The 27,892-nt window shown below is 35.5% G+C and overlaps 1 protein-coding gene across 1 annotated transcript in view; it reads right to left on the reverse strand.

Annotated features, from left to right (window-relative positions):
• Positions 1 to 27,892, reverse strand: part of CFAP47 (cilia and flagella associated protein 47) — a 544,336-nt gene that overhangs the window by 91,546 nt on the left and 424,898 nt on the right. The window contains exons 59-60 of the mRNA XM_047716464.1: positions 25,572 to 25,728; positions 12,281 to 12,379 (exon numbers count right to left, since the gene is read on the reverse strand). Coding sequence (XP_047572420.1) covers positions 12,281 to 12,379; positions 25,572 to 25,728 — 256 coding nt within the window. The remainder of the gene's footprint in view (positions 1 to 12,280; positions 12,380 to 25,571; positions 25,729 to 27,892) is intronic.

Consider the following 27,892-nt stretch of genomic DNA (forward strand, 5'->3'; position numbering starts at 1 on the left):
CTGTATTTGGTTTTCAGTCAATGAGCATGACACATCTCTATTTATTTAGGTCTATTGGATTTCTTCCATCAGTGTTTTCTACTATTTGGTATAAAGATACTGTACATATTTTGTTAGATATTCACCTATGAACTGCAGGGGTTTTTGTTGTTATTATAAATGACATTTTTAATGTCACACTCAAATTATCTATTACCAGTATACAGAAATGCAGTTGGGTTTTATATACTGACTTGAAGAAGTGTTTAATCCTACATCATAAAGAGTATTTTGGGGGTATAGAATTACAGATTGACAGCACTTTTTTCCTTGCATCATTACAAATGTCACTCTATTACCACCCAGTTTGCATGGAACATGAAGAGAAGTCTTTATTCTTCTGTGTGTAATGTGTCTTTTTAAAAAATCTGACTACTTGCAGTGTTTAGGTGGTTTGTTTGTTGAGCCTCTGACTTTTGATCTCAGCTCATATATTGATCTCAGGGTTATGAGTTTGAGCCCCTACTTAAAAAAATAAATAAAGTGGCACGTGGGTGGCTCAGTGGGTTAAGCCTCTGCTTTCAGCTCAGGTCATGGTCTCAGGGTCCTGGGATCGAGCCCCGCATCCGGCTCTCTGCTCAGCAGGGAGACTGCTTCCTCCTCTCTCTCTCTCTCTGCCTGCCTCTCTGCCTACTTGGGATCTCTGTCTGTCAAATAAATAAATGAAATCTTAAAAATAAATAAATAAACAAATAAATAAATATATTTTTAAAAATTTATTTTGACAGAGAGAGATCCCAAGTAGGCAGAGAGGCAGGCAGAGAGAGAAGGGGAAGCAGGCTCCCTGCTGAGCAGAGAGCCTGATGCGGGGCTCGATCCCAGGACCCTGAGACCATGATCTGAGCTGAAGGCAGAGGCTTTAACCCACTGAGCCACCCAGGCGCCCCTATAACTAAATAAAATTTTAAAATAATAAAAAGATTTTAAAAATCTGGCTACCTTCAACAGTTTCTTTTTGTTGCTTGCTTTCTGGCAGTTTAAATATCATTTGCCTAGGTTTTCTAAAAAAACAAAAACAAAACAACAACCTCAGTTATTATCTTTGCAAATATTTCTTCTTTTCATCTCTGGTGTTCTATCTTTCTGCCTTCTGGAACTGCCATTACAAATATGTGAGACTGCTTGATACTGTTCTACAACTCTTCAATGCTCTCTGTTTTTATGCCTTATTTTCTTTTTAATCTTTACAGCAGTACAATTCCTACCAACCTAATTTAAAGATCATGGATTTTTTTCCCTCGGCTGTGTTAAATCTATTGATAAGTCCATCAAAGACATTATTTATACTTTTTCTTTGTTTTCATTTTGAGCATTTGTTTGATTCTTTTTTTATAACTTCCATCTCATTGCTTAAATTAATCTAATCTGTTACTTTGTCCAGCTTATCCATTCAAAGCTTAAACAGAGTAATCTGTATGCCCTTTCAGAAAGTTTGAATATCTGTGCCATGGTCTAATAATTGATTTTTGGTCCTAATAATTGATTTTTCTCTTGAGAAAGTGTTATTTTCCCCTTGTTGTTTGTATGTCTCATAATTTTTTAGTTGGAAGTGGTATAATTTTGTTTAGTGTTGGGGCTAGTTTGCCACAGGGCTTTTCTTAATGTCTGTTCTACTCTTAGCTGTAGGTCTTCCCCTTGTAGTGTACCTCATATAGGGTCACTCTCTTGCAACTTGGAATAAGACAGGATTATACTAAGTGAAATAACTTAGAGAAAGAAAAATACCATATGATTTCACTTGCATGTAGAATTTAAGAAATAAAACAAATGAACAAAGCAAAAAAGAGACAAACAAAAAAAATCAGGCTCTTAATGATAGATAACTGACAGTTACCAGAGGACAGGGGGGTAGGGGGGTGGGTGAAATAGGTAAAGAGGATTAAGAGTACACATATCGGAAGGGGTGGGGGGTGGGAGGTTGGGGGCACCAGGTGGTGGGTATTGTAGAGGGCACGGATTGCATGGAGCACTGGGTGTGGTGCAAAAATAATGAATACTGTTATGCTGAAAAAAATAAAAAAAATTAAAAAAAAAAAAAGTGGAAAAAAAAAAAAAAAAAAAAAAGAGTACACATATCGGGGCACCTGGGTGGCTCAGTCAGTTAAGCATCTGCCTTCAGCTCAGGTCATGATCCCAGGCTCCTGGGATCAAGTCCCGCATTTCTCCCTCTGCCTCTCTCTCTCTGTCACTCATGAATAAATAAATAAAAATAAAATCTTTATAAAAAAAAAGAGTACACTTATCATGAGTACTGAGTAATGAACAGAGTTTTGAATCACTATATTATACGCCTGAAACTAATATAATTTTGTATGTTAATTATATTGGAATTAAAACTTTTTAAATCACAATTTTTAAAGATACAAGCTAGTTACAGACTAGTTAATTAATGAAACAACCTAGAAAATGACCATAAATCAATTGTAGAGTGTGTGTATAAAGATATTATCTTATTAACACATGATCAATTAATTAATATATTAATAATACTGAAGGTACTAAACAATATATTATGCATCACTATATTATATAATCATAATATATTTTCATATAAATCAAGTTATAAATTATTATTGGTTATATTAATTATAATATCAACAATGTATTATTTATATGATAACTACATTAATGATGTTTGCATTCAGTGGAAGAGCTGGTTTATTTCACAAATGATACAATCACAACTTGCTATCTGGCTAAAGGAAAAACAAATGGAAAATTTTGCATACAAAATACAAAGATGAATCTAGATGAACTATATATGTAAATATTTTTTAAAACTTTAAAAGTCTTGAAAAAAGCTTAGTAGTTTATTTTCACATTGTTTGAAGAAGAAAATCTTTCTAAACAAGACAGGTGACCCAGAGGATAAAAAGACAGGATGAGGGGCGCCTGGGTGGCTCAGTGGGTTAAGCCGCTGCCTTCGGCTCAGGTCATGATCTCAGAGTACTGGGATTGAGCCCCGCATCGGGCTCTCTGCTCAGCGGGGAGCCTGCTTCCTCCTCTCTCTGCCTGCCTCTCTGCCTGCTTGTGATCTCTCTGTCAAATAAATAAATAAATAAAATCTTAAAAAAAAAAAAAAGACAGGATGATTTTACCATAAATTGCAAAAAAAATTATGGGAAAAATTCTATAATTTGAAGACAACAAATAATAGATTGGAAGAAATATATCTCAAGGAGATATCAAAAGTGTTTTTCAATGGATAATATGAAGAAGTCTTACAAATTAATAGCAGAGGTAAAAACAACCTAGTACCATTTAAAATGAGCAAAAGTTATGCAAATACAATTGACAAAAAGCCAAATGCAAAGAGCAAATTAGATCTGCAAGTTCTGCTTCCTGGAACCCAAAGAACTTCTTGTACTGGCCAATGAAATGGTTTCATGTTGACAAGAGAGGCATTAATTCTCAAAGAAGAAAGAGCGATGTTACTTCATTTACCTCTCTGCCTATATATCTATGCTTAAATAAACCTAAAATAGAATACTGAAAAATTTTAAAGTTACATGAAAATGACATTAACTAAAATTATATCTGGTTAGTTTTATTTATCTGTAGAAAATTATGTGAGAAAATAAAGGCCTGATGTTTTAAAGAAAAAAAAATTAAGTGGAGCAGAGCGACATGGTTAAATGTATCTTCCCTATGTGTTTTTCTGCCAGGAATATTTACGTAACCAGAAGTAGGATTTCCTAATACTGCAATTACTGCAATGACAACAATCAAAACTGAGACTCTAAATCTTTTCTTTAAGTTAAAGATAAAATTTAATTAGCCCTTACAGAGATTAATTAACATTGTGTGAAATGTTTTGAATAGTGTGCTAATCATTTTGCCACTGCATTGGGGAATACCAAGAGCACAAAAGTGATAGAACAGTCATTATATAATAATATTTAATTATATTAATCTTTCTCATGAAAATGATTAAAGATTTTCTATTCTTGAGCAAATAATAGTGTTATTGTTTTAAGTAAAGCCTTTACGTTTTCTAAAAAACAATAGGAGAAAAGAAATAGTTAGCTGTTGTATTTAAAATCAGTAATAAAGTATTAAGTATAAATAAACATAAAAGTAGCTTATCTTATGTGACAACAAATTACATATTTACCATTACTCTAATATCACAAAATGAGATATATCGTTAATACTCTTCCTATTTTTAAAAGGTGATCTAAAATGGTTTTGAGCATGACTTGTCCATTAGGCAAATGCAAAAATATGAAAAATACATAAAAAATAAAATTTAAACATTTCTGAAGACACAAAGTTGGTGAACAATGAAAATACACAAAATGGACATTGATACAAAGATTCAGAATCACAGAAATGTCATTCTTTCCTACATGTATAAAGTTAAAATTTTAAATGGAGAAATTTAAAATAATTTCAATATTCTATCAGGTTTTCTCTGGAGGTAAAATTTACGATAAAGGTTATATGGTTACGTAAACAAGGAAGAATTGCCAGTATAACTCTGAAAGGGAAAAATAATGTGAGAAAGCTATCCTCAACATATATTAAAGCACATTATAAAGCCTCTTTAATTAAAACAGCATAGTTTTGGCTCTCAAAGAAAGATCAATGGAATAGTAGTGATAACCCAGAAAGAAACCAAGTACACATGGCAGCGTAGTCTATGATAATCTGGCGTATCAATTCAGTACAGACAACATGGGCTTTTAAATAAAATTTGAAGAAATAGATGAAGGGGAAAACCATATTCTTATATTTTAAAAAACTCAATCACTCAATATTTCTAAGATGCCAGTTACCCTCAAATGGATGCATAATTTCAATATAATTCAAATACAAATCCTAGCAGAGGCATGAGTGTGTGTCTGTTTATCTATGTGACTGTGTATGTTTGGAAGTTAACTAGATGACTCTAAAATTCTGATAAAAGTACAAAGGATTTAGAATAACCAAGAAAACATTCAAGAGCACAGAAAATTATAAGGATTTATATTACCACAGATCATATATTATCACATATCAGAGATACAGCAGTTAAGGCAGTATGGTATTGATGCAAAGATGGATGGTAGACAACCAGAACTGAAGAGAAAGTCCAGAAACAGACCACATACATACTGTCACTGGATTTGAGAGAAAAGTGTTACAGCGATACAATGAAGGAAAGAATACTTTTTTCTATAAATGGTGCTAGGGCAATTTGCTATACATAATAAATAAAATGAACCTTGACTCGTACCTCACCATATTTAAAGTTGTTGAGATATGTACTAAGAAAAGTAAACAACAATGCTTCTAGTAAAAAAGAGAAACATATCTTCATGACTTTACGCCCAAGCTACCAAGACTATGGCCAGTATACAGTAGCTAGATAGCAGCTCTCTGGGAGGAGTGCCTTCAGCACTCCTGAGAGTCACCTGACCAAAGCCAAACTCCTTTCCTGAGGCAGATGAATTTAATGATAGATTGATGTAGGCAGTGGGCAGGTGGCAGGGTAGGGGGGGGATGGAGGTATAAAATCGTGGTTTCCTCATTCCAAATTGGGACAACTCTGAAGAGCTACCCTAGTTTCAATGTCTGCCATGGTGTGAGCCAACACCTAAATACTTCAGTATTTGTGAAGTGTATGAAAGAGTTCCTCGCACAGAGAACACTGCTATTGCTCATGGCAAATGACACTCTTTTCCATTCAAATACTATTAAGTAAATTTTCATATAGGTGACATGCCAAAATTTGTGAAGGTGGTATATGAATAACAAAAATACGATTTTTTTAAAGATTTTATTTATTTGACAGAGAGAGAGAGAGCACAAGTAGGGGAAGCAGCAGGCAGAGGGGGAGGGAAAAGCAGGCTCAGAGCTAAGCAGAGAGCCCGATGCAGGACTTGATCCCAAGACACTGGCATCATGACCTGAGTTGAAGGCAGACATTAACTGACTGAGCCACCCAGGTGCCCCGGTGGTATTTTTTAATGAAAATGTTGAATAAAAGTAGAACACATAAAGGATTAAGGATATCAAAAGGAAGACCAAAAATGAATAATTTTAAAAATATAGATACAAATATAGAAATAGATATCTACCGTTCTGTAAGAAATTCTTTTCTAGAAAAACCAGTATTCTAGAAAACTAGTATTTACCTAAGATAACAAGACTGTCATCAATGAGTAATTGGTGAAAATTAAAAGCATTTGTTTAGCAATTGTTTCACCTAGAAAACAAATGGAATTCAGAAGAAAAAAAAATCCTATAATTTCTTTCTTTATTCATTTTTCAGAAATATATTCCTGGCATGTATTGTCAGTATGCTAGTCTTGTTTCTTTCTTTTCTTTTTTTTTTTTTTAAGATTTTATTTATTTATTTGACAGAGAGAGATCACAAGTAGACAGAGAGGCAGGCAGAGAGAGAGAGAGGGAAGCAGGCACCCTGCTGAGCAGAGAGCCCGATGCGGGACTCGATCCCAGGACCCTGAGATCATGACCTGAGCCGAAGGCAGCGGCTTAATCCACTGAGCCACCCAGGTGCCCCTCTTGTTTCTTATAAACCTAAAGAACCCAGGAATCCATTTTTGTGTTTACCTACCTTACCCATATAAATAATACTAATACCCAATACTTGTAATTTCATGTTTAGAAATTTCTTCACATACACAACTGCTTGTTCTTCAAAAAATATACCAGTCGGTAAAACCAATTTTCATTTTTTATGATGTCCAGATTAGGATCTAGAGCACAGAGAAACTAGCTCAAGCTAAAACCACTTTCTAGGTTACAGTCAAAACTAGAACACAGCAGATTCTCAGACTACAAGTCTAATGCCAGTCCCTGTAACTTGGATCTCTTCCTAGGGTCCTAGGAATTAGCAATGTATTCTCTAGAGCTACAGTATGATATAAAATAAAACTAACCTCTCCCCCCAACTTGGCCCTATTTTTTAAAATGTCACAATCAGAGGACCCAGAAAAATGTTACAGCTAAGATTTTTTTCTCAAGGGTTTAATCTTGATTTTGCTTCAGTGACATTTGATTACTTCCTGGTGAAGGAGAAAAAGAATGCTTCAAGTCTTATAAATGTATCAGCTTTGTAGCAGGATGTCTTTCGGGATCACAATTCACCTCTACTCTTATCTCATTCTTGGTTACTCTACCTAATTAGATGTGTAGACAAGAATGAGCTTCAAAGTGAAAGCCTGGCAGGTTAACATTCTTCACTGACAGGAAGATCCCCTTTCCCCCCTCCCTCCTGTCTAGTTCCTGTCACCAATTTTGAAAGAAAGATAACAAAAAGGGCACTGAACTTATTAAAAACAAAATGAAATATTGAGCTATCTACACCATGGCATGGAACTCATTCTAAGGAAGAAAAACTCTAGGGGAAAAAAAAGTTTCTGTAGAGGAATAAAATGGATGTGAATGTCCTTTTCCAATGTGAAAAAAAGCAGTGTTAATATCTTCATATATATCAATGCGATTTTATTATAAGATTTTATAAATACAAAGGAACTTAAGTTTCAGAAAGAAGTTAATATGAGAATGTTTGGAGAAACTACTTTTATCTATGTCCTTTTGTCACATATAGACCAAAATGTTGCTGAAGTCAGGTTGAGACTGGGATGTTGCAGAGTTTAGCATGAAATGAAGCAGCAGCATTCGCACTGAGAAACATACCCCCATCTTAGCAGCTGTCAGTTGGTCTCCCTTTAATGCTGAGCCCTTCCCTGAATTGAATTGAATGCAATGTCACAGGATATAGCAAACTGGAGGGCAGGAGTTTAGAACCTCTTTGCTATCTCAGTTTATCTGAGAGCAATATTTACGAAAGTATGTTTCTTAGCCAGATATACGTTCCAAAAGCATGTTATTTCCTCTATATGGAAATATAGACAGAATTAGAAAAAAAAAAAAGAAGTCCTAGGAAACCCTGCCACAAAGGAAATTTTGTTCAGGCTGGTATTTCCCAGTTATTTAAAGCACAGAACTTAGTTTTTCTTCTTTTTTTTTTTCCTCATATCATACTTATTTCTATCTCTTGAAATTAGTATTTCACTCTACACACATAGTAAATGCTGGTCGAGAATAAGATAATCTGGGGCACCTGGCTGGCTCAGACGTCAAGTGTCTGCCTTCAGCTCAGGTCTGGGATCGAGCTCCTCGCCCGGGTCCTTGCTCGGCAGGAGGCCTGCTTCTCCCTCTCCCACTCCCCTTGCTTGTGTTCCCTCTCTCCCTGTGTCTCTCTCTGTCAAATAAATGAAAGAAATCTTAAAAAAAGATAAGATAATCTTTATAGTTCTCAAGTATTCACCAAGGAAATGTTCCATATAGAGGTGGAAAGAATTTTAAGGTTATAAATGCTTTACATGGCATATGAGATTATACCTACAGGTAATTTTTACAGTATGACCAGTGAACCCCAAAGTCTCTAAAAATGTCCATAGCAATATAAGAAACAGAGCACCCATTTTGGTTGTATCCTTAATGTTTATATTCCCCAAATCATCAGGAATACCCCTAATACTAATACCACATAAGAACACCAGAGCAAACAAGAAGTTTCTAGAGAAACCTTCCCCTTTCTCTAATTAAAGAAAATAATTTGGAGATTTTATTATATAGAGCAGCAGGGAGTACATATTGAGCTGTCAACCCACCACATAGGCAGGGTATACACTGATTATTGAAAAAACAAGTCACAGAAGACACTAGAGAAATCAATACAGAATGCAGGAGAACACCAGGTTAAATTTGAAAATGATGTGAAGGCAATTAGAACAATATGAATTATAATTAAGAAAGTACTTTCAGAATCTCTTTTCTCAAATTAGAAAATTTAAAATTAGAACACACAACGTTGGTCTGTGTTGCATAGAAATTACATTATATATAATTACTAACTGGATTACTTATTTATTTAAATTTGGAACTATATTAAAAATCACTTGCTGAAGAATAAAGAACTAGGAATCCAAAAAAAAAAAAAAAACCAAGGAAAGTCATTTCAATATATGAGCAGTTCAAAATTAATAAACAAAGATAAAAGGTTTGTAAACTAATGCAATAAGGCTGTTAACTTTGGTAAAGAAACAATTTCCATAATTCCCACACACAACTCTATGTTTAGAGTAGGCAATTCCCTGGCATTTTATTTTTATTTATGTATTTATTTTTTACCTTTTGGCCCCTTTCACCCATTATTTGGATTATTTAAATAAAAGTACGGGTACTGGAAGCTTTATGTTTTTGTCATGCAAAAAATGAACTTTATTGACACTTATAAACACTATGCTTGAAAATAAATGGTCGTGGAGAAGCAGATTATTGTAAAGATGTTCTCCCCAAATTTGTCTATAGGTTTAATGTAATTGTAATCAAACATTTTTTGGGACTTCTTTGAAACTCGACAAAGTTATTCTAAATTCTTTCTATAAGGATAAATAGGTGATAAAAGGAAACAAATTATTTATGTTTTTAATTCATTTTCTTAAAACATTTGGGGCGCCTGGGTGGCTCAGTGGGTTAAAGCCTCTGCCTTCGGCTCGGGTCATGATCCCAGGGTCCTGGGATCGAGCCCCGCATCGGGCTCTCTGCTCAGTGGGGAGCCTGCTTCCTCCTCTCTCTCTGCCTGCCTCTCTGCCTACTTGCGATCTCTGTTGAATAAATAGATAAGATCTTTAAAAAAAATTTATTTATTTATTTGAGAGAGAGTGCACACTAGCAAGAAGAGTAGAGGAAGAGGAAAAGAATCTAAAGCAGACTCCATGCAGAGCACATGACACAGGGCTCACATTCACAACCCTGAGATCGTGAACGGAGCTGAAACTGAGAGTTGAATTCTTAACTGACTGAACCACCCAGGTACCCTGGAAATAAATTACTTAAGAGATCATGAAGGGTGCCTGGGTGGCTCAGTTGGTTAAGCAACTGCCTTTGACTCAGGTCATGATGGTGGAGTCCCAGGATCGAGTCCCACATTGGGCTCTCAGCTCCATGGGGCGTCTGCTTCTCCCTCTGACCTTCTCCCCTCTCATGCTCTCTCTCACTCTCTCTCTCTCAAATAAATAAATAAAATCTTGGGGGAAAAAAAGATCCTGAAAAGAAAGAAATAGAATAAGAAAACATTTAAAAAAAAGAAGAAAACATAAAATTATAGGATTTTAACTCCATGGCACTAGAACAAGACCTGAAATACAGATTCCACAAAACAGGATAAATACAACCTGAATACAGGCTGCAAAATTAAATAGCTACAGGATGATTATTATTATCAAATGAAAAGCTGGGAAACTTGCTAATTAAATGAGGGGGATCAAATTAGATTACAATTACATAGCAAAAAAGCAAACCTAGGTGAATTAAAGGAGTAAATGAAAAAGCTGCCTATTTACATGTAACTCCTTCCCCATTACAAAGAAGAAGAAAAAGAAAATGCAGGTGTATTTTTTATGGATTTCACAATGTGGAGAGACTGATATACAGAACCAATGGAAAAAAAATTTTAAAAAGAAAATGTCTCATATGGTAAGTAAATGTCTCAATGGGTAAGTGAAATTAAATATAAGCAGACATGTAAATAAATAATACAAATATAAGGTTGTTATTTGGCATTCAGATGGTTTCCAACTTTTTGCTATTATAAACAGTACAGTATTTTGATTCTTCAAATGATCTCAGCAGAGGGGCACCTGGGTGGCTCAGACAGTTAAGTGCTGAACTCTTGGCTTTTGGCTCAGGTTGTCATCTCAGGGTCATGAGACAGAGCCCCATGTTGGGCTCTGTTCTCAGCGTGGAGTCTTCTTAAGACTGTCTCTCCCTCTCCCTCTGCCTACCACCCCCGTAAAATAAAAAAATAAATCTTTAAAAAAATGATCTCAGCAAAATTGCAACTACTGGGTCTAAAGGGTGATAGTTTCTAAGTTTCTTTACATACATTACACAAAGTGCTTTTCAGAAGGTATGTTGTGATTTACATTCCCCAAAGCAGTACTTGTTCAAATTTCATCATGGTTTCGAGGAATACAAAAACAAAGATAAAAAAGGAAAAAGAAAATTTACATGGCTATCATTTAGATCAACATCTATTTGAATATTAGTGACTGTGAACATAATCTTAATCATTCTTTGACCATCTGCACTTACTCTTCCGTGAACTCTGCTTACACTCTTTTTAATGTGTTTCAAAGAAACTGAAAACTAAGACTTTGAAGTCATACACAAGGAGGTTTAGCTTTGCCATAAAGCAACTGTCAAGATTTTATGTAAGTTAATTTTTCTGAATTGCAATCTCCTTGATTCAGTAAGAGTAATAATAACACCTACACTATGGAGTTGTAGCATATGAAATAAAATAATGAGATTTAGAATGCTGATATATATAGATAGCATAATAAATAGAAAAAAATAATGAATCCATTTGTATTGGGATGCTAGTAGTGGTTGCCAATTCCAGTTAGTATTTTTGTATTACATTAAGATAATTCATATTTTATCATATTTTTCCATAACCATTATGATTAATTTAATGTAAAAATATTATTTTAAACATATTAATATTTTTTGAGCTTTAGATTTTCAAGCAACTTCATTATTTCTTAGGCCTTAGATTTCTTCCTATTCATCAATATGCAGGTGGGATGATTAATACACAGTACAAATACATGTACACCCTCTAATAAATTTTCAGGGTATCATTAGCTTTGTAAAGATACAATTATTTTTCATGCTTATCAATAGCTTTAGTATATTATTTTTTAGCATATTTATTTTTAATTTTCCAAAATCGTCCATGACTAACACACTTAAGTATATTTTTTAAAAAGATTTTATTTTTAAGTAATCTCTGCACCCACTGTGGGGCTCAAACTCACAAACGGGAGATCAGGAGTCGCACACTCTACTGACTGAGCCAGCCAGGCACCCCTCACACACTGAAGTATTAAGTGGGTGAAATGACTTTTGAACATTCAAAATCTCAAAGAGAAAATATTTTACAAGTTGCACTTATATGCTATGGAATGCATATATATATATATATATATATTCACTGTTTCTCATTCCATAGCATATATAATGAATAATATATATATATAATGAATATATATAAAGATTATACTATCCATGTTTTTCTATCAACTTACTAAAATTTGTATCCAAGTATTTAGTTGTGTAATTGTTATTAAACATGTATTAAGACAACAGACATATAATTTCATCATCTCTGAAATATAAAAGCATACAGAATGACAGAATATAAAGCTGAAATCCATACCTTGTGTGTGACTCAGACCAGTAAACTTGAAGGCAGAAGTCTCATGAAAGAAGCTATCCCAGTAACGGTCAATGAGGAGATGGCTGGGTTTTTCCCTACCTAATAAAAATATAAGAGATATTATTTCTCAATGTCACATTCAAGAGGGAAAATAGCAGTGGAGATTGAGAGAGAATCAAAACTCTCTTCTAACAGGAAATTTCTCAGATGATTATTTTTCAAAGTACATATTAAGATGAGATTTAAATGCCATTTTTGAAGAACATATCCAACGTTATAAAGGTTTTCTCTATAATATTAAAAATATTATAAAATCAACTCATACATTCTTAGAACTTAATGTGAACTACTCAAATAACAGGTATTACTGAGAGCCTGTTTGAGCCCACTGTTTAAAAATGGATCCCAGTAGTTAATATTTACATATGTCTAAATGTATATGCACTGACAATAATTTAAACCAATAAGTACAAAATCAATTACCCAAAATGGCTACATAACATGTACTTGCTTTTAGTGCTACTATGTATAAAAGACAAAAATATCTGTTGGCAAAGACATTTATAATTTTAAGTACATTGAACTAAATATCAGCTGACACTGTCTTTGGAAATGAATGGGAGTGCATGTTACAACCCTTATGAAAGGGATTTTTGTAACATATGGTAAAATTTAATATATATTTACTATTTTGCCTATGAATACTGCTTGTAGAAATACACCTGAAATATACACCTCAAACATGAAACAATATACATGCAAGGGCATTATTTGTATAGCAATATGCATTGGGGCATTATTTGTATAGAAAATTATTAGAAATAGGGGCGCCTCGGTGGCTCAGTGGATTAAGCCTCTGCCTTCAGCTCAGGTCATGATCTTAGGGTCCTGGGATCAAGTCCCACATCGGGCTCTCTGCTCAGCGGGAAGCCTGCTTCCTCCTCTCTCTCTGCCTGCCTCTCTGCCTACTTGTGATCTCGCTCTCTGTCAAATAAATAAATAAATTTAAAAAAAAAGAAAGTTCTTAGAAATAATGAAAAGGTCCATGTATTGGTGACTAGTTGTATATAAACAGTAATGTAGCAAAAACTGAGGTACTAACAAGTCATAAAAATCAATGGGAAAGGGGTCCATTAACTATTTTAACTGGGATTCCAGACGTATACATATTGCTAGGTGAAATTAACAAGGTGCAAAAGAAATGACATAGTATTGACTTTGCATGAGATAGAGGGTGACATGGGACTAGTACGTATATATGCACTTAGTTATACAAGCTCATTTTTGCAAAACCAAACACAGTAAGGACAAATCAGAATCAAATGAAGATGAAAATGGTTGAGAATGTGGTAGATGGTATAGGAATAGGAATGAAATTTCTTTCAGTAGAACTTTTTATATAGCTTTGAGTTGTGAACAATACATGTTTCACAAATTCGAAAATACAGTAGAATTTAAGAAGTCTCAAAAAGCAACCCTGAAAACTGAATTTAAGTAAAAAATTCATGAATCCATCTTTGTATGAACTGACAACAAAACTACATGGAATAAAGGATTAATCAAAGAATATTTTAGCCATATTTCTCTGACTACTAAACTGTAGTACAATATATTTTTGGTGGAAAAAGTAATTATAAAGAGAGCTTTAACTCTATTTAGTTAAGTTTCCATTCCTTTTTCTTTTCTTTTTTTTTTTTAAGATTTTATTTATTTATTTGACAGAGAGAGATCACAAGTAGACAGAAAGGCAGGCAGAGACAGAGAGAGGGAGAGAGGGAAGCAGGCTCCCTGCTGAGCAGAGAGCCCGATGCGGGACTCGATCCCAGGACCCTGAGATCATGACCTGAGCCGAAGGCAGCGGCTTAACCCACTGAGCCACCCAGGCGCCCTCCTTTTTCTTTTTTTTCCCTTTTCTTTTTTTGTAGTAGTAAGAATATAGTAATTTTGACAACACTAGCCAAAATATTGACTATGATAGAGCAAATGAACTATACTGTTGTGTTGAGAACTAGGTTTCTCATGTGGGAGAAGGGGGAGAAAGTGAGGTAAATTGAGGAAGAACCCTATGGTGTAGGACTGAAAGAGAGATATCAGTATGAAACAATATATTTTTTTTTTAAGTAGGCTCCATGCCCAGTGTGGAGCCCAAACACAGGACTTGAACTCGACCCTGAGATCCAGAGTCAGACACTTAATGAACTGAGCCACCCAGGCACCATGAAACAACAATTTTTAATAATTCTATTTGCTCTGTCCCCTGAAAGGGACATCCCAGCAATAGTGAACACACCTACTGCCCGTTTCTTGGGTACTAAATACCTTGTCCTTATAATGCAAACCTTAGAAATGTGTCTAATTCTAGCTTTAAAATTAGTTAAGTGTTGAAACTGGAACATCTTGTGCCAGAAATAACAAAATGTTCAAAAACTGATAGAAACAATTTAAAGGACCTAGGGATTAACTTGCAAAGGATCCTGCTGGCCAAACTGGGAGGTATCCAAAAGAATAATAACTAAAAATGGGGCTCCTCGGTGCTCAGTGGGTTAAGCCTCTGCCTTCAGCTCAGGTCATAGTCTCAGGGTCCTGGGATCGAGCCCTGCATTGGGCTCTCTGCTCGGCAGGGAGCCTGCTTCCCCCTCTCTCTCTGCCTGCCTCTCTCCCTACTTATAATCTCTGTCAAATAAATAAAATGTTTTTTTAAAAAAGAATAATAACTGGGGCACCTGGGTGGCTCAGTGGGTTAAAGCCTCTGCCTTCGGCTCAGGTCATGATCCCAGGGTCCTGGGATCGAGTCCCACATCAGGCTCTCTGCTCAGCAGGAAGCCTACTTCCTCCTCTCTCTCTGCCTCCTCTCTGCCTACTTGTGATCTCTGTCTGTCAAATAAATAAATAAAATCTCTTAAAAAAATAATAACTACTACTACTAATTAAAAAAAAAAAACCCTAAGAAGACAAAGTAGATCCACTCCTCCTAGGCTCTCCATCTTACAACTAAAACTTGTCAGATGTGACATAACAGACAAGTCTGGGGAGACTTTGAGTGCATGGGAAGAAAAAGGTAACTTGAGGAACAACATGGTGGTGAGTTCCTGGTTTCTTTTTTTTTTTCTTTTCTTTTCTTTCTTTCTTTTTTTTTAAAGGAGGCTCTATGCTGGGCATAGAGCCTTATGCAGGGCTTGGATTCATGACCCTGAGATAAAGACCTGAGCTGAGATCAAGAGTTAGATGTTTGATCGAATGAGCCATCCAGGTGCCCCAAGTTCCTGGTTTCTATATTGCCTGGTACATACGCTAGACTAGACACTGCAGAACCTTCAAACCCAGATCAGCTAAGAGGGGTAGACAAAAAAGAAAAAAAAAAAAAAGAGGAGGGAAGCTGATCTTCTAGCTCCTGCTCGTAGGCACAGGCAGCACTCTGATTCTCTTGCTGGGTAGCAGACTGAGAGAAAGGGTAGCCAGGGTAGAGCTCATCTAAATGAATGAATGAATGCATGGATGGATGAATAAAAATGGTTCGACAATATTCTGTCCACAAGAAACTTCTTCAAATTTAGGGACATTGGTAGTTTGAAAGAAAAAAGATGGAAAAAGATGTATCATGCAAATGTTAATTAAAACAAATAGGAATGGTTATAGTAATATGCTATAAAGTAAATTTCAGAGAAAATTAAATTACTAGAGACAAAGAGAGGCATGACATAATATAAAATACTGATACATGAGGGAGACATATAATCCGAACATGTCTATAACAGATAACAGAGCCTTAGCTTACATGAAGCAAAAATCGATAGAGCTGAAAAAAGAAATAAACGCACCATTATAGCTGGGTGCTTTAACATCCTTCTCTCAGCAACTGACAGAACCACTAGTCAGAAAATCAGCAAGGATACAGAGGACTCAAATAACAAAATTAACTGACAGAATTTAAATGACATATGTAGAACATTCCACAAAACAACAGCAGAATATGTATTTGTTTCAAGCTCCTACGGGACATTCACTAAGACAGACCATATCCTGAGTCATAAAACAAACCTCAACAAATTGAAAATAAGCTAAATCATACAGATTATGTTCTTTTGACTGGAAGAAATCAATAATGGAAAGAAAAGGGGAGGGGAAAAAAAAAGAGGGTCTTACACTGCCTTTTTCTAGTCTGCCCTGGCACCACTCTTTGAATGTCTTCTCAAAACCAATAAAAATAAAAACCAATTCAAAATCTCAGTAAACAAGTTCAACAGTCCTCAACACAAGAAGAAAAGGGCAAAGCAGTAAGAGATTTTTTTTTCCTATTGATATAAGAGCTATGGGTTTGTACAAATATAAGCTTTAGGGAGTGTTTTTTTTAATGTATTTATTTACTTGAGAGAGAGAGAAGGAGAGAAAGAGAGAGAGAGAGAGAGAGAATGGGGCAGAGAGAGAGAATCCAAACAGATATTGCGCCAAGCATGGAGCCTGATGAGGGGCTCGATTTCATGACCCTGAGATCATGACCTGAGCCAAAATTAAGACTCGGATGCTTAACTGACTATTATCTGGTGCATTCCCCAGTGTGTTAGAAGATGCAGAAGCAAAAAAACCACTAAGGTTTTTTTTTTTTTAATTGCTCTTAAAAGCCATAAGGTCCTATCGGAGATCTGGATACAGAGAAATCCAGAGAAGAAAGAGATAGGTTTCAAGAACAATTCTGTTAACATTTGTTATGTTTTTGTTTTCCCAGACTCAGGGAAATTACTTAGAAATAAAATGGTAATGACACTGTTTTAAACAAAAAGATCAAGCAGCCTCCCCTGAATAAAGTGTGGGCCATCAGACAAGACACGTTCAGTAGCCAAAGAATCATAAAATCAAACTTAGAGATTATCTGGTGCATTCCCCAGTGTGTTAGAAGATACAGAAGAAAAAAAAAAAGTTCCTTGCCCAAGGTCACACAGCTTATGTCTTTTGAATTTAGATCCCCATATGCTTTTATACATTAAATATTCTGTGAATATATGTGATTTAATGTGATGGGGATTTTGAAAATAATAAAAGCTGAGCTGTAAAAGCCAAAAAAAAAAATCCATGAAGTTGTACCCACACTTAAAAATAGAAGCGGGGGGTGGAGGCAAGCAGAGGAAAAAGATTTTTTCCCTTAATACAAGAATCTCCAGCTAATAAAAAAACAGCAAGGATGAGAGATATAATGACTGATACTAGTAGGGATACTAAAATGTTTCAACAACGGAAAGGTTGTAAGGGAAGGGGTTATTCGCATTGCTTCAAATTATCACCCTCCCAATTATTAGTTATAAGGGGGAAAGATGACCATTACAATATACAAATCTGGCACACAACCTTAACCAAGTGGTTACACTTAGTCCCAATGATGGGACTTTGTGACGTGTTGTAATAAGTACACAGTATGTGATATTCTTCCCAAAATGTTAGTCAGAATTGAGTAATGAAGAAACAAAGACAAAATAAAAGTATATCAATGCAATGTAATATTGCAAAGCTGTTATATTTAGGTAGTTCTGTATGTCCTAACACGGAATAACCTCCAAGTTATGTAATATGAAATTATGAAACAGAACTTTTTGTACAAAAAAGGGAAGAAATCCACAATGTGCAATATTCTATAAAACAACTGGCCTGGACTCTTCAAAATGCCAATATTATAAGAGATAGAACAAGGTGGGAAGAAATTTTTAGCTTAAGGGAGACTTAAGAGATCTGGTAGTGCGCAACTGTAGTCCCAGCTACTTGGGAAGCTGAGGCATGAGGATCGTTTGAGCCCAGGAGTTCTGGGGTGTAGTGTGGTATGCCAATCAGGTGTGCGCACTAAGTTTGGCATCAATATGGTGATGTCCCAGGAGCAGGGGACCACCAGGTTGCCCCAGGAGGAGTGAACCAGCCCAGGTCAGGAATGGAGCAGATCAAAACTCCCGTGCTGATAACCAAATGCAATGCACAGCTCTTAATCAGATCTCAGATTGGAAAAAAGATAAAATTTTTAAGTTATAAGGAACATTTTTGAGACAACTGGAGAAATTTTACTGTGGAGTATATATTAAATATTAATATATCTATATTAAATCTATGTGTATGATATGGCTTTGTAGTTATGCTGGAGAAAGTCCTTTCTCTAAGGCCACAGATGCCTTAGAGATGAAATTATATATCTATAGGTAGACAGAGATGGGGTATAAAGCAAATTCCTCCCTAAATTAACAACTGACAAAGCGGAGGAATGTATATGAAAGCTATAGAACTTTTCATTGTACTGTGTTCTTCTATAGTTATGAAATTTTCCAAAATAAAAAGTTGTGTCTTAAAAAAAAAAAAAGTTGTATCTTGGGACAAAATTGAAGACCAAATGGCAAAAAAATAAAGTTAAAAATATATTCCTATAGCATTAATGAAAGCACATTTTATTATCTTTATAATGGGATTTGTTCAAACCACACTGAGATACCACGTTACACCAGTTATAATGGCCAAAATCAACAGGACAGGAAACAACAAGTGTTGAAGAGGATGTGGAGAAAGGGTAACCCTCTTACGCTGTTGGTGGGAATGCAAGTTGGTGTAGCCACTTTGGAAAACAGTGTGGAGATTCCTTAAGAAATTAAAAATAGAGCTACCCTAGACCCTACAATTGCACTACTGGGTATTTACCCCAAAGATACAGATGTAGTGAAAAGAAGGGCCATATGTACCCCAGTGTTCATAGCAGCAATGGCCACGGTCGCCAAACTGTGGAAAGAACCAAGGCACCCTTCAACGGACGAATAGATCAAGAAGATATGGTCCATATATACAATGGAGTATTATGACTCCATCAGAAAGGATTAATACCCAAGTTTTATATCAACATGGACAGGACTGGAAGAGATTATGCTGAGTGAAATAAATCAAGCAGAGAGAGTCAATTATCATATAGTTTCACTTACTTGTGGAACATAAGGAATAACATGGAAGACAACAGGAGAAGGAAAGGAAAAGTGAATTGGGGGAAATCGGAGGGAGAGATGAAGCATGAGACTGTGGACTCTGAGAAACAAACAGAGTTTTGGAAGGGAGAGGGTAGGGGGTTGGGTGAGCCTGGTGGTGGGTATCAAGGGGGGTAAGTATTGCATGAAGCACTGGGTGTGGTGCATAAACAATGAATCTTGGAACATTGAAACAATAAAATAAAATTAAGATATTAAAAAAAAGAAAAAGAAAAAAAATAAAATGGGATTTGTGTAAAAGGAACTATTGGAGCATTAAAAAAACATAAATTGTACTTAATTCTCTATGAAAAGGAAATAAGCTCTAATGACATTAAGTATATGAGCTGATAATGCTACATGTATATATTTCATAAGTAAATATATGCACATTGAAGTATATTTGAGGAATATTTATTAATTGAGGTATATGATTTTAAAATATATTTTGAGACCTTTGTGTAAAGAGCAATGTTTCTGAAAGTATAGTCTTCTAACAACCTACACTGGAATAAATTATGCTGGTAGGGTCTTACCCCAGACATAATGAATCAGAATAACCTAGTGTGGACCTGGAAATATAAATTTGGTAAGTTCCCAATTATTAGTTACTGACTTTTAAGATCTACTAAACAAGAAAAAAGGAGTTCTAAATATCAAGTCTCCTAAAAAGTGTCTAAAGTAAAAAAACAAAAAATTAATTATAAGCAAGTTGAATCTCATATTACTTTTCTGCTAAGCGGCTACAACAATAATTTTATATCTAACTTTCCATACTAAAAAACCATTAGTTATTTGCTACAAGCAAAGCAAACTAAAACAATCCAATTAAACCAGGGTATGAAGAGACTGTTGCATATCTGACACTCCAACTGCCCACCAATCTCAAGTTTCCCAATAATATTTATTGATTGATTGAAATACTTAGTACATTGTCTTAATTAGGGAGAAAATTTGAGAGTGCGGGAGTTTTTCTTATACCTATTTCTCTCTCTTTTTATGTATACATAAAGCTATGCACACCCTGATTGGCAATATACAATGATCACTACATATTTAACATAAATATGTATTCAACTCTGGAGGTACGTTAGATAAGAGGGCCTCCAGGGACAAGATTTTCATAAACTAATTCTAACATGTCAAATCAAATGCACTAAACATTGCCTCTCCCGGTCCTGTAAGTATCATTAACATGTCATAACTATGCTACATTGTGTGCTTTATTACTTTACTGCTGGTGAACACGATGGTCATAATTAACCTTGAGTCAACAACAACTCAACACAGTACTTTGTTTACATCAATCAACCTTCAAAATGGAAGCTGAAATTTGTAAAACTAATATGATAATTGGTAGGTACACTTTTATCCCTATGTTATTTTGTTTTGTACTTCAATAAAACTATTAATGTCTGGAAAAGAATCCACTTACACTTATACATTTGAAGCAAATCACTAATACTGCATTTAAATTTGAATTCAGTAGAGAGAGTGAATAATCTCAAGACTATAGCTTATTTTAGTACAAAAGAAATGAAAACTGCTACTTTACATGCATTAGTTATTGCTTCATTCATATATGTAACTTTTAGGCATAAAACCCATAGTGAGATTTCAAAACTAGAATATCACATGAGATCAGAATACAATGTATACATGTATGTGTGTATGTATGTTGCAGATATAGTCATTTTGAAATGTGTGTATGACAGTTTTCGGCATAAAACAGAATGTCAATACACATAATAGTGACTGAAGATTCAATTCCTGCTCTACCAACAAATATGCCAACTTTGAAACACTCATTTAGTTAAGAATAAAGCTATGAGTTAATGTAACCTCCGCCATTACTGAGCACAGATTAGCAGGTTTGGAATGTGGGTAGATGAGCAAGGGCACACACATATATATAATGGAAATGTGTCCTTCAGTTCCTAAATTCATCAGGTCCTAATTTCGAACATTTTGACTCAGATCAATTCCTGGCTACCTTTCCTTTTTCCAACTTTATTTCTGGCTAAGTAGAGTAGAAAATTTGAGAGCAGGGATTCGGGGGGACGGCATAATTACTGATAAGAGAAGATTGTGGGAACTGAGTCCATTGATAGCAGTCACTGAACAAGGGTACATGTCCAGGCTGAACAAGGAGGTCAAGACAAGAAATCCAAGCATGTGTTGATGAGGCAGAGCCAGGATCTGATGGCAGAGTCGAAAAGAGAAAGGAGGGACCTGAAGAGCTGAGAAAATGCAAAAGGAATGGGAGTCAGAGGTATTTCCTGAGGTCCTTTGATTGGAGGAAGGGAGGTCTCTTTCCCTGAGATCTTAGGGCAGGAAGCAAGCAGAGAGGCAAGCACCATTCTTTAAAGCCTTATCAGCATGGGGATTTATAAGCACCATCTGTAAGCAGACAAGTTAGAATGTCAGTTAGGTGGTCCTGGAGAAGACAGCTAGATGTGATGAGTTCAAGACAATGTTCAATCACTTATTCACTGTATGGCTTTGAGAGAATTCTAAGCCTCAGATCCCACATCTGAGAAGCCTCTCAGAGTTTTTTTTTTTAAAGATTGAGTATAGTCACATTTACAGAGTTCAAACGTGGTACCAAGTGAGTGTAAAATGAATGCAAGTTTCCCAGGTTATCTGATGCTATCTGTAGCGTCCTACTCCTCATGGGACTTATTAATGGTCTCCTTCGGAGAAGTCTCGACCATTCTCTGAGCGTTTAGGCCATCTCCTCTCTAGTCATCTACCTCTTTTATCATTTAAAGGTGGCATGAATTAAGATATGAACAGACCCTTGAAATATAATCTTTTCAATACTTTGCCTTGTGTAATGTTCAACTGAAAGAACTTAGAGACAACATACAATAGAATTAATGAATTTAATTAAATAGAATTAAAAGATCCTTGAATGTCAAAGGGCAATATTTCTGAGATAAGTGATTAAGATGGAAAAACAGCTAAAATATCAGCAGAAGAAAAGACAATAGAGAATTGGCAATATAAAAGTTTGAGAATGAGTCTGCAATTCTAAAAATGTTGCCTTCTTGGAAAAATAGCACATTTTGAAAGCTATCTTTTCATATATATCTTATCTATCCGTCTGTCTATTGAAAGAAAAATCAGGAATGCAGGATCTAAAATACTGTGAGACCTCTCTCATTGAGCGACCACCAGCTTGGTGCTGTATTATGAAGTCTTGCTATCAACCTCCCTAAGGGGATTCTGTGAATTGTGTAGCATATGCAGAAATACCGACATCTTTTGTAAGATAGCAAGGGATTGCATACCATGAAGTAATTTTAAGACATTTGTAAATATTTAAATAAGAAGCTATTAATTTAGTGCCTTTTAAAATAAGTATATTTGGCATACAGGTTGAATTTTTTTGTCTTTTGTTAGTCACGCTTCCTTATGGCCCTTCAACAATTCAGGCCAAATTTTGAGGCCCACTCACCAAGGAATATGAATGCAAGAAGAGAAGAACATGGTAGCTAGAAAAAACAGAACCCACAAAAGAAAGAGGGAGGAGGTTATGACAGAGAGAAAGAGAGAAACTTCATTATCAAGAAAAGGAAAAGGGAAATCTTTTCACAAAGGAAAAGGAGAAAGTGAAGGAAAAGAAGATATCAGAGTCTGTTGTCTTCTTTCTCCTCAGGTTGAAGGCAGGGGGAGAACCTGAGGGTCTGAACATTTACTCAAAAGAGAGGGAATTTACTTAAAAGAGACTGTTTTAAAATATGAAAGACTAATAAATCTTTTATTGTCAAGCTTACTGTTTTTTCCTGTTACATAGCAAGAGCATTTTAGACCCATTAAAGAAAATCAAGAAGCCACAAATTACTTCATAATTTATTTCTAATGTTACCAATCTTGATCCAATATGTTTTTATAACATTCTCATAGTTAAGGAGTGATTTGGCTGCAATTGCCTTGAAAATTCTATTCCTTGAACAGATCTATTTATCAGCCTTGTGTGTTGTTCCCATACCAGAAATTCTGAGCCCCAGAAGTGGTACAAACTTCACAAACACATATTTTCTTGGTGCCTCTCTAAATTTGTGGTTTCCAATCCCAACCAAATACAATACGTTTCATATTTTAATTCTGTCAGCTCCATCCTCCATTCCCTCCAACAATTATTTCAAACCACTGGGCCACTCATCAAATTTCTTACTCTATTCCCTTTTCCCAGCTGATAAAAACATAAACAAAACTGCACTTAATTCCCAAGTGCCTCTGAGACCTAACAATTTATCTACAGTCACATTTGTTTTATCCTATCTCTACCTGTCCAGAGGGAGAAATGTCCCTTCTTCCACCTCAAGCCTGATCTTAGTCCTCCCAGAGCCTTACCCATCAGTTAAGCCCCAACTCCTTTACAGCTTTAACTTCTGCTCAACCCTGGTTGCTTCTTTCTGCCTCTACATATGCTCACATCTTTTCCATATTAAAATGCTGACTTCCTTGAGTGTACAATCAACTTTTAGTAAATACTGGCATGTCTCTCCTCATCACCGCCAAAGTCTTCACAAGGGAATTATACAATAGATGACATTATATTCTTAATTTTTACTTAATTATTTCATACTAAGAGCAGGAGGAGACAATTAGGAAAGATGAAAACGTCAACAGGTAAATGACAGCGTTCGGTTTCAGCATTAATCAAAAAAACAGTCATCTGTAATCATGATAAAATACAATTTTGCCTCATGAAGATTATGGAGAATGCTACTGGTCAGAGTTTATAGGCAGACGTACTGTCTGTAATATATTCCTGAGAGCAGCACAAATTGCAATAGTAGAACCATCCTGGAGAGCAAGTTGGTTATTTATATCAAAAACCTTAACATGGGGGCGCCTGGGTGGCTCAGTGGGTTAAGCCTCTGCCTTCGGCTCAGGTCATGATCTCAGGGTCCTGAGATCGAGTCCTGCATCGGACTCTCTGCTCAGCGGGGAGCCTGCTTTCCCCCTCTCTCTCTCTGCCTGCCTCTCTGCCTGCTTGTGATCTCTCTCTCTCAAATAAATGAATAAATAAAAAATCTTTAAAAAAATACTTATCATCTCTCTCACTCTATGTTAAAAAAAAAACAAAAAAACCTTAACATGTATGCATTTCTTCTGGCCCAACAATTGAGGTATATACAATGAATTGTAGTGGTAGTAGTAGTAGTAGCTTTAGTAGATGTAATAATAACATTTGAAAAGATAAAATTAGTAATGTCTAATATTAGATTTAAAATGTGTTTCAGAAAACTTGTAATGAGTTGATTTTCAGACTTTCGATATTTGGTCTTTTAATAAAAAGTGATCAGAAACCCCACATAATCTAATTTAAAAACATGTATCTTCAATATGACATAAAAAAAAAACCCAAGTTTTTTACAACTGAAATTTAATCCAAATATGCTATTTATGAAGAAAAGAGGGTGCATCCACTGTGGAAAACAGTATGAATGTTAATCATAAAGCTAAAATTAGAAGTACCCTACTATCCAGTAATCACACAACTGGGTGTTTACCACAAAAATATAAAAATACTGGGATGCCTGGGTGGCTCAGTTGGTTAAGCCACTGCCTTCAGCTTAGGTCATGATCCCAGGATCCTGGGATCAAGTCCCCTATCTGGATCCTTGCTCAGTGGGGAGCCTGCTTCTCTCTCTGCCTCTGCCTGCCACTTTGCCTGCTTGTGCTAGCACTCTCTTTCTCCCTTTGACTAAATAAATAAATGAATAAAATCTTAAAAAAAATACAAAAACACGAATTCAAAGGGATACACATGCACCCCCATGTTTATATGATGACGATACTGGGTGATGTATGAAATTATTAAATTGCTATATTGTACACCTGAAACTAATATAACACTGTATGTTAGCTGTAAGAGAATCAAAACTTAAAAAAAAGAAAAGAGGAAAATAAAACAAAACCAGAATACTAGAATTGCTGAAAACTTTGAAGGAATAAGCATTGGCATATTTGGCCAATATTGGCATATTGTCATGTCATAAGAATCTTACAAATCTACTACCTTACATATTTGGCTTTACAGATAAATTGGAAGAACTTGACTTGGTACATAGATTTCTAATTTCTGATTCTGGCTCCACCATTTATAAGTGGTGATTTAAGCCAAGATATTTCATCTCTCATACCTTGTTTTCTCTTTTATAAAGTAATGCTATTGAAATAGCTAATGGATCTCTAAATTGTCCATTACCCCTAATATGGTTGGATTTTATGATAAAATAAGTTGGACTAATGATTACAAAATAACATATGTAAAATATATTTAAAAAAACCCAACTTACTTGTTAGTATAATATTGACCAAAACATCTTCCTTGGTGGGATTTTGGAAAGGTATAACAATAGATGAATGAAGACGGAGGTATGTAGTTACTCTTTCTACGTGTATAGGCTGGGGGAACAGTCCTACTCCAGAGAGGTAGAATATCCATTCTTTAAACTGTTTAAAGATAAACATGCATGACATATATATCCTAATCGCATACATTTTATTTGCAACACTTAATAAATGTAATATGCATAAAAATCTTGGTAGATAAGAAATATTGCAGGGCGCCTGAGTGGCTCAGTCAGTTGACTCTTGATTTCAGCTCAGGTTGTGAACTCAGGGTCTTCAGATGGAGTCCCATGTTGGGCTCCACTCAGTGGAGAGTTTGCTTTTCTCTCTCTCTTTGTCCCTCCCCCCTGCTCATGCACTCTCTAAAATAAATAAATGAATCTTTATATTAAATAAAACTTTGTTGTTAATATTTAATCTGCATTATTATATATTTTTTCTTTCCTAAATTCCTGTTGATTTTATTGAATATTCAATGTATTTCTGCACTAAAAAAAAAAACGGGCAAAAGATTATTGACACTCAACTATGGAACATCTTTCTATGCATAAGAGGTTACTTATAGCAATATCAAAGAGAAATCCTAATGAAAACATTGTATTTATGCTCAGGATTTTTTTAAAAAATCAGTTTGTCTAGCAAACTGGATAGTAAACACTACATGAAGTTTCCAAAACCCTAGAGTGATTTTCAAATGAAATTCAGATGGTTATCACATGAAGGATGAGATGGTGAGGAACAGATTGAAGTCCCATTAAAAGGAAGTATGCAGGGGTGCCTGGGTGGCTCAGTGGGTTAAGCCTCTGCCTTCGGCTCAGGTCATGATCTCAGGGTCCTGGGATTGAGCCCCGCATCGGGCTCTCTGCTCAGCGGGGAGCCTGTTTCCCTCTCTCTCTCTGCCTGCTTCTCTGCCTACTTGTGAACTCTCTCTCTGTGTCAAATAAATAAATAAATAAAATCTTAAAAAAAAAAAAAGGCAGTATGCATACCTGCATGCCACAGTATTTATCCCTATTGCCTAGGACAGTGTATGTTCTGTTATGACATGACAAGGAAGAATGGCTCAAAAATTACATGAAGGAGATTGCATGTAGCCGTTGTTCTTATCTGGGTTTCATAAACCTGCAGAACACTGTTTGAAAATGTTTCCTTTGTGTTCATGTAGAATAAAAGTCCTGAGAGCACAACAGACTGTGACTCTGTTCTGCACTGAATACTTTGCTGACGTTCCAGATGAATAAAGAGGTCACAAAATGAAAACCAACAAACAATAACCTAGTTTATAATCTCTTAAACTACGTAGATGTGTCCAAGTCTCCAATAAAAGAGGAAAACATTTAAGACTGTTTCAAACTAGGACAGTTGGTGACAGTAAACCCATAAAATGCTGTCTCCACATAGGAAGGATTAAAGGTAAATTTTATCTGTACGTATCTTCAAGTGCCTGCACTTCTTTTAGTTAGAGATTCTACTAGCAGAATACAAGTGCAATATATTTTCACTTACAATGTCTGACTCCACACAATAGAATGACTGGAATCAAGCAACAGGGTTCAATTATATTCACAACTTTTTTCACATAAATTACTTATTTTGGCTACTTAATAAAAATCAATCCTGGATGACAGAAATGAAGTTACTTTAAACCACTGGGAATGAGCTGAACTACAAAAACAAGAAGGCCATGTTTTCAGGTTTCAGCAAGTGACCTGGAATATTGGAGCTTCTAAATTAAACCACATCCCACTATTATTGGACACTAGTATCCAACAACTGCCCTGGCATTGCTTAAATTATCCCTGGATTCAGAGAGGGGAATTTAAAAGTATCCAAACAATTATGTGTATTAAAAAAAAAAAAGTAATGTTTTCGCCCATCTTTATCTCAAACTTTTTTGAAAGAAGACACAGCACAACCTTTAAATATCCAATTCCAGGGTGCCTGGGTTTTTCAGTCAGTTAAGCCTCCAACTCTTGATTTCAGCTCAGGTCATGATCTCAGTGCTGTGAGGACCCCAGTGGAGCCCCATATTGGGCTCCGCACTCGGTGAGGAGTCTGCTTGAGATTCTCTCAGTCTCCCTCTGTCCCCACCCCTGCTTGCATGCTCTCTCTCTCTCCAAAATATATAAATAAATGTTTTAAAAAATATTTCTGCCTTGTTAAAAGTATTTTTGTAGAAGGAAATAATCTCTACTATTCTTTCCCTCTTCTGTATGAAAAGGATCATTGTTTTTATTTTTAATATTTATGAGAATCAAGCATACTT

This window comes from Lutra lutra, chromosome X, assembly GCF_902655055.1.
Source record: "Lutra lutra chromosome X, mLutLut1.2, whole genome shotgun sequence".
NCBI lineage: Eukaryota > Metazoa > Chordata > Mammalia > Carnivora > Mustelidae > Lutra > Lutra lutra.